Genomic DNA, 13,856 nt, shown 5'->3' on the forward strand with positions numbered 1-13,856 from the left:
ATCGTCTAGGAAAGAAAATAAAAATCCTTCGGACTGATAACGGTCTTGAATATCGCGGAGAAGAATTTAATAAATATATTCAAGAATGCGGGATTAAACGAGAATTCTCTGCACCAATGACTCCTCAACAGAATTCGAGAGCTGAACGCATGAACCGCACTTTAACTGAAATGGCCAGATGTTTGTTAATACAAAGTAATCTTTCCGAATCCTTTTGGGCTGAAGCCTTGAACTGTGCTGTTTATATTCGTAATCGTTGCCTGAATCGAAGCCTGGGAGTAAACAAAACACCTTATGAATTATTTTTTGGCATCAAGCCAACTGTATCTCACTTCAAAGTATTCGGACAGAAATGTTTTGTACTTAATAAAAGGTCTAAAGGGAAATGCGATCCTCGATCAGAAGAACATATATTTGTAGGATACTCAAATGAATCGAAAGCATACAGGCTGTGGAATAAAAATTCCAGAAAAATCGTTATAAGCTGAGATGTTAGATTCATTGATGAATTTGAAAACTCGACTAATTATGATAAAGATTTAGAAGTTTTATTTCTCGAAAATATTCCTGATAAAAAGAAGGAAGAACCTCTGAATATAAAGCAAATATCGGCTGATGAAATAACTGAAGACCCCTCAAATATGGCAGAAGCATCTGCTGAACCATCTGATAATGAAGATTCTGATTCCGAAGCACTACCTGAAATGCAGATTAAAAGGGGGGCAGGTCGTCCAAAAAAAGTCAAGACTGGGAAGCCAGGAAGACCAAAAAAGGAGTACCACAATATAAACATAGAAAAGGAAGAAGCACAAATTGCTGAAGAAGATACAAATCCGACATTAGAAGAAGCATTAAATGGAAGTTATGCTGAAGAATGGCATAAGGCTATGCAAAGTGAGTATGAAGCATTTGTTAAAAATGGTGCATGGAAATTAGTAAAGCGACCACACAACAAAAAGGTAATAGGATGTCGCTGGGTTCTTAGAACGAAATATAATGCAGATGGAACAGTTCAAAAGAGAAAAGCTCGATTGGTTGCTAGAGGATTTGCACAGGAACCTGGAATTGATTTTAATGAAACATTTGCTCCAGTAGCCAGAGCAAGCTCTATAAGAACTGTGATTGCATACAGTGCTGAACAAGACCTTATGTTATATCAACTAGATTTTGTTATGGCTTATGTTAACGGAGATTTAAAAGAAGAAATTTTCATGGAACAAGCTAAAGGTTTTGAAGACCAAAATAATCCTGATTATGTTTATGCTTTGCAAAAGTCTCTTTATGGTTTGAAACAAAGTGGAAGACAGTGGTATGAAAAATTAGACAAAAAACTCAAAAACTTTGGATTACAACCATTACAATCAGATAAGTGTGTATACAGGATGAAAACATCTCAAGGTGAGTTAATTCTAATTTTATATGTTGATGACTTAATAATAGCAACAAATAGCTGTGATTTATATGCTGAACTTACAGGTTATCTTTCTAAAGAATTTCATGTTAAAGATTTAGGCAAACTTCATTATTGTCTTGGAATAGAATTTAATCAAGATGTAAATAATAATTCTATTAGTTTATCTCAGCAGAAATATGTTGATAAAATTCTACGAAGGTATAATATGCAAGATGCAAAACCAGTAGCAACTCCTTTAGATCCTAGTGTACAATTAAGTAAAGAAATGTGTCCTTCTGAAACCGAAAAGGAAGAAATGAACAACGCACCTTATCGCCGTCTAATTGGTTCGCTTATGTATCTTTCTGTGTTTACTAGGCCGGATATTGCATATGCCGTCAGTCACCTGAGCCAATTTAATAACAATCCTGGAAAATTACACTGCTTGGCTGCAAAGCGCGTTCTTCGATACTTAAAAGGAACTAAAAATTATTGTTTAAAATTTCGAAAGACTGGAAAAGCACTTATTGGATATACCGATGCCGACTGGGCGTCTGATGTTAATACTAGAAAATCGTATACAGGTTACCTATTCAAGTTTGCTGGAAATCCAATAACATGGGAATCACGAAAGCAACAAACTGTTGCATTATCAAGTACTGAAGCAGAGTACATCAGTCTTTCAGAAAGTGCCAAAGAAGCAGTTTATTTACGTTGTTTTCTTAAAGAATTAAATTTTACTGCTGATTATCCAACCATTATATATTGTGATAATCAAGGTGCACAGAAGCTTATGAAAAATGTTGTTTATCACTCACGCACTAAACACATAGATATTAGACATCATTTCATTCATGAAATTTATGAAAGAAATGAAATAGACATTAAATATGTGCCAACAGAGAAAATGCCTGCAGATGTACTGACAAAAACATTGACTGCTTCGAAACATTCTAAGCGCTGTAAATTTATTGGAATAACTGTAAATGATTAAAGTTTATTTTTTTTTTCAGCCGCCAAACGTCGAAAGGGGGATTGTTGTATCATAAATTATAATACGACGTTTAGCTTAAGAGAGCTTCTCCTGACGCATGCGCCGTTCGCGTTTATCCGCGCGGTGATGAATGATGACGTAACTGTTTATTACGTATGTATGTATATGTATACCATTCTTACTTCTTCGCCTTTTTCTCTGCTGTATGCAACTATGTTTAAGATAATCTCTGTCATTAAAAATGTTCATTGATATTACAATCTATTTAGGCTTCTTTATTTCTCAAGGTGTTTATTTGTTATGTGGCAGTAGCGCCGCAATGCCGAAAATACATAATATTGAATACCACATTCAGACAATGCATACCTCTTAATAAAATTTATTCACTTAAATCTGAAGTAAGAACATAAAACAGAGAAAATCAAACATGTTTGCCTGATAGTAAGTTTTCATTAAGCCTGTGGTAACATGTAAAAGTGCCATTATTGTTTCTTTAAAATTTCTCACAGGCTCACAAAAAAGAAAAAAAAACCTTTGCAAGATGATGGATTTTTAAAAGAAGATTTTTTACTGGTGCTGACTGCTTAACTGAATAACTAAATGTATGATTATTCAGCAATACATGACTTCTAACTATAAGACAGCAACATCACAAGAAGAATACATGACATATCAATGATATGCACACTCAGTTAAGGCATTACTTAAAAATATGCGACTAGTTTTCATTACAATTATACAAGTCTACAAATATATCAGATACTACACAGTTAGCAGTTATGGTGAGGATAATATTTAGCAACTTTACTGTAAAAGAAGACCAATCAAAAATATGACCCATGGAAGCACAAACAAGAGGTGAGGATATCTACAACATGTTTACAGCATATGCAAAGTCGAAAGATATGCCTCTACATAAGCTGTCAGTGACAACAATAGATGAGGCACTGTAATAGTTGGTAATATTAATGGATTTATTACCCTTAGCAAGGAAGATAAACTATTTCTATATTTTATGTCACATAACCGTATCATCATCCATCAGGAAGCTTTGTGCAGTAGAATACTGCACTTTGAACATGCCATGAAAGTAGTTACAAAAATAGTATGTTTTATTCAAATAGCCCTTTTGTACCACCACCATTTCAAGGCCCTACTAGAAAATCTCAGAGATCCTCATCTCATTCAGTATAATGAAGTATGTTGGCTCAGTAAAGGGAAAGTCCTTGTAAGATTTATAAATTTTTAACTGAAGAAATAAAAAATTATCACGATACCCAAAATAAAATTTTTATTGAACTTTCAATGGCTGACGAATTTAGGTTTTCTGATAGGCTTAACTAAAATACTGAATTATTTAAACTTGGAGCTGTATGAAAAATATAAACATATAGCTTTAGTGACAGGGTCAGTTAAGTGGTTTTAAGCTAACCTTATTTCTGGTTTTCTTAAACTCACATCTGCAGATGAAATTATTTATTAATTTCCTAACTATGAATAAAATGATAGGTGAATCTGAAATTGACTTGTTCATATTTGGATCAACTTTTAACAACTTCAAGATCAGTTAGTTTGAAAAACAGTTTCGGTATTTTAATATTATCGAGGCAATGGGCACTTTTTTCATCAATTCTTTTGCTTGCTTTGTAACTGAATAGCTGTATACATTGCAGAGTTTATTCAAACAAGAATGGAAGAACAGTAGCTAGAAATTTTGGATCTTCAAAATGACATTGTCCTAAAATACAATGTGTCAGATGAAAACTTTTGGAATAAAGCTGACAGAAAAAAATTCCGTTCTTGAAAAAAGCATCATACAAGATAAAATTGTTGTTTTTTGGTTTTACAAACTTATGCGAATCATTGTTTTCAACAATGAGTATCATAAAATCAAAGTACAGATCTTGTTTTACAGCTGAGCGTCTTGATGATTGCTTACCAGCAGAAATATCACACTCTTCTTATTATGAAGCAATAGCCAATGAAATGCAACACCAAATATCATAACTTTAAGAATTACACTTTTTAGTAAAATTTTTTAACCAATAAAAAATTGTAAACTATAGAATTTGTAAGCATTTGTATGCGTTACTTAGTAATTATTTATCTTACATAAGAATACAATAAAAAATTTTTATATCTTAAAATTATATTTTTTGAATTTTTTAAAATATTATCAATATTTTAAACTATATCAACCCATAAATTTGCATTTAAAAATGTGCCCATGGCTTTACTGAGATTCTAGAATGTACTATACTATAAGGGGTAAAAAGGTTAGGGATGCCTGCTGTAACTTAAAAGTTAACAACATAAAAAGTTAAATTTTCCAATTTCAAAATTGTTCCACTTCCAAAGCTAAAATTCTGATAAGAATTTCAGCCTTATTCACAGATATTTTGCAACTGGTATAAAAGAAGCAATCTTTTACAAGTACATAGTAAAGAATTTTTAAATACTAATGATTTCATGCTGACATTACAACTGTACAGACATAAGTTTTTTTTTTTTTTTTTTCCAAACACGAAAGATGAAAATATGCAATGCCTTTGTCGGGAATTGAACCGCAGATCTCTGGAATACGCGCCCAGCGTGCAGACCATCACACCACGAAGGCATGAAGGTATAATGCATTTAAAAAGAATATAAAATAATTTAAACGTTACCTAGAGTGTGTGAAACTCCTTGAGCAAACCGAATATGATCCAACTTTAGATATTTTTTTAACAATGCAATACAGTCATGTAAAGAAAGGGGTTTTTGCAATTTACCAATTCTTCCCATCCCACAGGAAGGCAACGGAAGCTGTAGTTGGGAAAAAAATAAATAAATAAATAAATAAATAAATAACCATTAAAAAAAAAAAAAAAAAAAAAAAAAAAAAAAAAAAAAAAAAAACTTAAAATGTTCATATGAAGATTCAAAATTGTATCTTGACACACAAACTGACAAATCAAATATAAATTTAAGCAAATTTCATACTTATATTACCCCATACAAAATAACATTAAATTAGTTAGAAAACTAGTCATGTCTAACATTTTATTATATAAATATGTACATAGCATATTTGCAGGAATTTAAAGGTAAATACATCCGTTAATAGATTGCGATTATTAATTACTTTTTCTTAAAAGGGTGTTCCTCCATAAATTGAATAAAATTAAATGGAAACATAAAAAATTTCAATAAATTATTGAGAAAGAAAGAGTGGAAATACATCTTAAGTAAAGTTTTGCATTCTAAGAGGAAATTTGTCTGAATAGGCATTGATAGTATTCTTGAAGAGGAATTTTGAATTTCTAAATTTACTGTTATTTATAGGATATTATGAAATTTTACTTTCCTATTTCTCACAGGATGCAATTTTGTTTCCTCACCTACACACCAGTTTATTTAAATTACAGCACTACAAATTTTCATCATGTATTTTTCAAATTTCCTCTATGGAACATGAATGAATTAACTTCAATAGAAGTAAAAATGAAGTCTTTTTTAAATTTTATAATTATATGCATTTTAAATTAGAAGAATATTATTTGCTTTATATTATCTAAATAAAAAGACAAAATTAAAAAGGAAATTTTGGAGCTTATTTCGCACAATATTCATTCAAAAATAACATTGATAAAAACAAGGCACAAAATAAATAATAAAAACAAACTTGCTCCTTTACTTTTTCTACAAAAAAGAATCTGACAGTGGACTATCTGAAATGGTTCGTATAAAAATCAGCTGAAATGGTGATATGAAAATCTGAAATTGTTGGTGTATGATTCTGAAATGGTTAGTATAAAAATCATGCATCTACTTTTATTTATATAATAGAATTTTTTTTTATACCAACTATTTCAGATGGTCAACTAATCTGAAATCATTGGCATAAAAAATCTATTATATAAATAAAAGTATTCGTAATTAAAAGTGTTCAGTTAATTACACATATACATATTTTTAAGTACAACTGAAATTATGGCAATTTATTTTTATGCAGCCTATACAATAAATCAGTGAAATGATATTTCTATTCAAATACTTGAATAATACTAGCAGTCTTTATACAGTGAATATATGTGTATAAACGCTTGTACACAGAAAAGTCTGAAACCCTATTTTATTTCAAACAAATAATTTCAATACCTCATATTTTATTATTTCCTTTAAAATTTATTGTTCAGTTGTTATTTCTTTTCGATATAATCACTATCACTGTCAATGAGTTTTTTTTCTAAACAACAGATCTACTATTTGTAACAAACAAAGAAAGTCTTTATTCCAGCTGATCCTTGATAATCATGAAGGCATTATCCTGATTCTAGTAAATCTTGTCAAGCAATGTAAGAACTTTGATTTCAGATAATTTAATCATCAAATAAATTTTTTGTTTTTGTTTTTTGAAAGTGAACTTATTACAGCTTAATCCTTAATTCCATATGATGCACTATATGCACCATTGTTATAAATCTTTTCACCATTCCTTAATAATGAATATGATGAGCTTGATTTTGTATTTTTTTATCCATATTTGGGCAGATGTGACCAGAGACAATATAAATCAGAAGCATTAAAAATTCTCCAGACATAAAAAATTATTCCAGAACTTTTCTGGGCCCAGTATGTTATGCATGAAAAATCCAAACAAACTGTACACAACCCTTTAACATATACAATAATAAAAATAGCACAATCATTTCATGTGAAAAATGATAGCAGTTTATATGTACAGATCACTGTGAGACAGTAAGCAACATGGCATAATATACTAGACTAACGATTTTTGTTTAAAGAGTATAATAACTACAACTTTTGGCTTAAATTTGAGCTTAAATTTGGCTTAAAATAATTTTCGGTTTATTCTATAATCAATAACAGCAAAATTATTTATTATTTGATGGTTCATACTGTGCATAAAAAACATATAAACTAAGAAACATATAAACATATAACACACAACATAAAACATATAAACATATAAATTAAGAGTCGTTCCATTTCATTTGCACTAAAACTGCTCACTTTTTTAAAGTTTAAAGAATGGTTAAAAAAAATGTAAGTATGAAGTATTTAACAATTAAGTCATGTTATAGTTATCAAAAAGGTGTAGCATGAAAGATGCATGTGAAGATGAAAACCATTCACACTAAGTTTCTGGGTACATTAACTAGTTGCGACTAACTACTGAACATAACTGCTTGGGGCACACCTGTTTTGCCTTGATATCCTGCCAAACCTAACCTGCTCACTATGCACCAATGGTTTAGGGGCAGAAACCATCTTATGCAGTGCCCTCCAATGGCGGAAAATCTAAAACTGTACAATATTAGTTTGTGAAAGTGGGCACAGGTCAATGACTTTTCCAATTACTTTTGTAGTCAATTGTTCACGTATCTTATTTATGTTTTTTATTACGTTATGTTATCTTGTTCATATCAAGTACCTTGCCATTAGAAATTAAAAAAAAAAAAATTACTAGACAGTGAGCATGACAAGATAAAAATTGTATTGCACTTCAGTTGTGGCTAATAATGATACCGATAAACAAACTCATTAGCAAACTAAAATCCGCAAAATAATTTACAAGATAGCGGGGCTGAATTATAAATTATATATATGCATCACATTTATTATCACTTGACAGATAAATTGAGTCCATTAACCATAAGACAGATGATAATTTGTTCTTAACAGAGCTACCAAACATCAATGGCACAGAAGACAATTGACACATTTTAAGATTTTTTTAATTCAGCATGATAGTATCTAGAAGAGTGTGAAGAACACATTGTGATAGTGGAGAATGTAATAGTGACAAGAGAAGTAAAGACCATTAATTTCATAAAATCATCAGCAGGCTATACAACCTTGTTAGAAATAAATAGTTAACCATAAACGTATCTTTTATACCAAATTATGGTGGCCTTTCTAAAGAAAATTGATTTGTATAAACCAAAACAAGAGTTTTCCCTCTCTTAGAGTAAATTAATCTTATTAGCAAATATGAAGATGAGTAATGGCTGTTCAAGACTAATTTTCCCTTAACTGATCCCTTAAACTTAACTGTACCTTCATCCCATTTAGTATAGTACTAGATGAGTAAAGTGAAAGGAGAAAGGACATACCTTTAACAAACACACACACACACACACACAAAATAATAATAATAATAATAATAATAATAATAATAACAAAACCTGAAAGGTTTCAGATTTTAAATTACGTCCAAAGAGGCGTTTTTTTTAACGTTTTGTGTGTTACCCTTATTTATTAAATGTCACTTTCTTTGCACTTGAACCATAAAATTCAGTTCAATAGCAATGTCGCAAAATAATTTTAAAATGAGCATATCTTTAGAATTTAGGATACACAGTTCTTGGCGCTGGAGATAAAAAGGTATTTTTCCCCCCACGTAGAGTGTTCCCATCGCTGGCTTTTAAATCGTTGAGTTTGTTGCTCAAAAATTCGTTAAAGTTTTACAAAATATGAAATCGATAATAAAACAAATTCCAAATTTCAAATTTGGTCTCCCACATGCCCATATTCGTAGAAGGGTTACGTCATTCAAAATTCGATGGCTCTATGTATCGTTGTTTTATCACAATGCGAGAAATATACATACATTTATGCAGATTTTTGATTATTTAATTTCTTCAAATATAATGCAAGATTCTAACATTTAGTGGCAACAGTTTGAAAAGTGAAACAGACATTTATAGTGATTCAACGCAAAATCGAAAAACGAAAACGATAGTCCTTCAGGGACAAAGCCCCTTTGGACTTTAAAAAATAAATCAAACTTACACATCCAACAAAAGAAAGTGAAACTGAATAAATGCTACTGTTTTTACTAGCAGAAATTTTACAAAAGAAAATGGACAATTTCATGATTTTGTTATCTATGACATAAAAGAGCTTAACAGGTTACGTAACACTGTACATGGTTTAACTAAACTAGTGAATACCTTTATGAAAATGAAACAGTAAAATCTATATGCAAGTTTCTCTTCCACCCCTTAATGATAAGAGTTAAATTTATAAGATACTTTTAATAGAAGCAAAACAGATTGCGTAGGTAATATATATGAAAGCTTTAAATATAATATTAACAAGCTATTATTGTGCAGATTCGACAAAACAGCAATATCTTTTCTTATTGCTGACTATATCTGCTTTATGATAACTTTCTGAACAATGTTCTCTTCATGTAAATATGTAAATGGCACATGGTCCTGTGTCTCTTTCATACATATATTACACACACACACACACACACATATATATATATATGTTGAAAATGACATGAGTGATTTAAAATATGAGGACTTTTTTGTAAAAACAATTTACAAAAAGAAGAAAGTTGGAGGAAAGTTTCTGAAAGAAGAAAAGGAAACTTATAAGTGGAATAAAGTTCCCCTCAAGAGCAAATTTGCTAGAACGCCTCGAAAAAATTTGATGAAAAAAATATGCCCAAGTGCCAAAACTTGTGAGGATATAAATGATGAGCCTTCTGCTTTCCAGAAAATCATAAATACAAATATGATTGATGCTATCGTAGAATATTAAAATATTTATCTCAAATGTAACAGGACTGCAGATGATCTCCAAAACATCTCAAAGAGAAGCAAGTATGAAGCATGTAGAGCAGAAATGTTGGCCTTTTTAGGAATTTTATTCTTATTAGGGTGTAAAAATATGTCAAAACTCAATTTGGAGGAAGCATGGGCAAAAGACGGTACTAGAATTGAAATTCTGCAAGGAGTCACGGGTCTCAAGCGATTCAGAAACCTGTGTGCTGCTATTAGATTTGATGATAAAGGCACAAGGTATGTGCGCAGAAAAACTGATAAGCTTGCTGCAGTAAGAGAATTTTTTGAATCTTTCAATCAGAACTGTCAAAACTTTTATACACCAGGTGATGAACTCACAATCGACAAGAATTTGGAAACTTTTCGCGGGAGATGCTCTTTTATTCAATTCATCCCCAACAAGCCCGCAAAGTACGGTCTGAAAATTTTTGCAGTTATTGATTCACGAACGTTTTATACACTGAAATGTCCATAAATTAAGGATAATGCAAAATCAGGCAAAGGAAGAGCTAGAAGCAAAACAAATTTGACTAATTTGTAAAGCTTATTTATTAAACAAAAGGTAAAGAGCAAAAAAAGATGCTATATGTTTGATATTATTAAAATTATTAGCGATTTTTTCTCCCTGGAGCAAATTACAAAAAGAACCTATTTACAAAAAACCAATATTACATGGTTAGTATGATTGTTAATACAATGTATGTCTCCCAGACGATGCAATACAGTCCTTACAACGCCTAGGCATGCTGAGTATCAAATTATCGATCTGATCTTGGGGGATATTACACCACTCAAAACGCAATGCTCTCCGAAGTTCCGGCAGACATTTTTAGGAGGAGGTTGATGGGCTGCAACTCGTCAGCCAAGCATGTCCCACACGTGCTCTACTGGATTCAAGTCCTGTGAGAATGCTGGCCAGTCCATACGGGTGATATCCTCCGATTGAAGGCATTTGCTTACGATGTTTGCACGGTGAGGACAGGCGTTGTCATCCATAAACACAAATTGTGCGCTATACATGAGAAAATCCATAAACACAAATTGTGTGCTATACACGACCCATTTTCTTTCAGAAATTTTTCAAAGTCGTTGCTTGTATATTCCCTTCCTCGATCTGATCAGTTGTTTTGGTGCTTTCCCAAACTGTGTTAATACTTGTTTGATGAAGTGTGTGATACGTTGTTTAGTTTCTTCTTTATGCTTCAGAAGGTAAACTGTAGTGTATCTTCTATAATCATCAATTACTGTTAGTATATATCTTGCACCACCTGGAGTTACAGTTTGCATTGGTCCACAAAGATCTGTATGCACTAAATCGAGTATCTCGGAGGTTCGCGAAGTAGACTTTCTCAGAAATAATTCTCTGCATGCTTTGGTAGCAATACAATCCTTACATGTCAATACAGTAGAACAGGGAGCAATATTAATACCTTCAGCCATAGACTCATTGCACATCCTTAAAATATCGGCAGGATTTCTATGACTTAATTTTATATGCCAGTCGTGAATGCATTCTGTATGGACTTGTTCCGTACGAAGGGCATGCTCACTTTCCTTAAGAACATACAAACCTCCTCTGATGTAGCCGAAAGTATTGTATTATAATTTTTCACAATATAGCATTCTCCACCTTTAAAGTTCACTTCATATCCATTATCAGTCAGTTTCGTTACGGATAATAAATTTCCAGATAGCTGTGGAACAAAAAGCACATCTTTGATAGTAATTTGCATTTCCTCATTTTGATTATTCTGATACTTTACCAAGCAATTACCTTTTCCCTGACTAAGCACTGTATATCCGTTAGCTAAAGTTATTTGCTCAGAAACAGAATTACTATCAAAACTGCTGAACAGAGTTTTGTCATTGCATATATGAATGCTAGCTCCAGAATCAATACACCAGTAACCATGTAAATTATTTATACTCGTAAAGCAATGGTGATAAAACTTGTTTCGCTTCATTAATGTCACTTGAATTCAAAGTTGCGTTGACTTGTTGCTTTTGATTATGCTTAAGCTTCCATTTTGTATATTTCCTGCAGTCAGCCTTTAAATGCCCTAATTTCTTACAAAAAAAAAACAATTAGGTACTTCATTTTTATCAGCTGGAATGTTATGCGTCAAAGAATATGACTTCAAAGCTTTGTTCTCGCTTCCTGTACCAAGTTCTTTATTTTCATTTTAACGAGTATACACTTCCAACAATTTATTTTTAACTAATTCAACAGTTAAATCTGCTTTCTAAAGCTCGTGTTTCTAAAGCTGTAATTAACATAGCATAATTCTCAGGTAAGCTACTTAAAGTACACTCATGTCCATAAATAAGGGATAATTCGGAGTCACACGGAAATCGAACTCTAAAATAAATATATCACCTGTAAAATCACATCATATGCAAATTTCAGGAAGTATCCAGATGACACCAATGGTACATCACAATGACGAGAGTGTAAGTAAGTGATATATAAGGAATACAGGCAATTGTTTGCAGGCGCTTTATAAGCATTTTAGTGGAATAACCGAATAGTTATAACACAAAGGACGCATTTCGATGATTTATTCCGTGGTAGAATTATCGGCCGTCTGGAATGTGGGCGTATCCAACTGGAAGTATCAGACGAACTTGGAATTGCCCAGAGTGTCATTTCCAGGCTTTGGCAACGATTCCAAGATGATGGTAATGTGAGTAGACGTTACAGCACAGGTCGCCCCAGAGTTACAATACTGAATGAGGACCGCTATTTGGCAGTTACTGACAAAAGAAACAGGCGGAGCACAGCCTCAGACCTGTCTCATCAACTCTCTTCAGCCACTGATATGACAATTTCAAGGCAGATCATGTACAGACGCTTAGGGCAGATTGGTCTATATGCTCGTAGACCTGTCAGATGCGTTCCACTTACTGCAACTCACTGTCGCCTGCGATTAGCCTGGAGTAGAGAGCATGCATTGTGGATACCGCAACAGCGGGCTTGTGTGATGTTTTCCGACGAGTCCAGGTTTAGCTTGCAGTCTGATTCTGGATGGACTTTCATGTGGAGAGCTCCAGGTACCCGTTACCACCAAGAAAACATCATTGAGCGACACCGTTACGGTGGTGCAGGAGTGCTCGTTTGTAGTGGAATTATTCTGGGTTGCAGAACTGACCTGCATGTTCAAATTGGAACCATGACAAGCCAAATCTATCGGGACGTCATTCTGGAACAACATGTACGTTTGTTTTGCTATACATGAGAAATATACCTCATGCTATACATGAGAAATATATCTCATGCTATACATGAGAAAACTGTTCCTTATTCTCATAAACAGAATGGGATCGCTGAAAGAAAGAATTGTACATTAATTGAGATGACAAGAGCGATGGTACAAAAGGTCTAATCTTCCTAAGAAGTACCGGTGCGAAGGTGTTATTACAGCAAACTGCCTGCAAAATAGGTTGCTAACGAGACAATTTAAAGTTACACCTTATGAAAAATGGTATAAAAGGAAACCATCATTAGCACATACACAAGCATTCGGTACTCCAGCATATGTGCATATACCGAAAGAAAAGAGACAAAAACTTGGCACGTCTGTTAAACAAATCATGGTTGGATATGAACAGAGGCTGTTCACACATTTTTTAGATGATGTATATTGTATTCACAAAACTAAATTACATAAAATTCTTGTGTTTTAAATGTTCCATTTGACATTCCTTATTCTGAACTATCTATTCCCTTATTCTGAACTTCTTACAATTTTCAGGATAATAATGCCTTTTGAAGTGGCAAAAGGGGTATTCTATCCCATTCCATCGAACAGCTTTCCACAGTCCTGTTAGGGTTTGGGGACAACGTTTGGATAATGCAGTTTTTAAAAGTCCAAAAGCACAAAAATCC

The 13,856-nt window shown here is 32.5% G+C and overlaps 1 protein-coding gene across 1 annotated transcript in view; it reads right to left on the reverse strand.

The window, feature by feature from the left end:
- Nucleotides 1-13,856, reverse strand: part of LOC118197345 (NIF3-like protein 1) — an 80,588-nt gene that overhangs the window by 4,375 nt on the left and 62,357 nt on the right. Inside the window, exon 5 of the mRNA XM_085815718.1 lies at nt 5,054-5,192. Within this exon, the coding sequence (XP_085671844.1) occupies nt 5,054-5,192 (139 nt within the window). The remainder of the gene's footprint in view (nt 1-5,053; nt 5,193-13,856) is intronic.

The sequence above is a fragment of the Stegodyphus dumicola genome, chromosome 4, assembly GCF_044657685.1.
Source record: "Stegodyphus dumicola isolate Sdum_Otavi_A_Nest chromosome 4, ASM4465768v1".
Classification (NCBI taxonomy): domain Eukaryota; kingdom Metazoa; phylum Arthropoda; class Arachnida; order Araneae; family Eresidae; genus Stegodyphus; species Stegodyphus dumicola.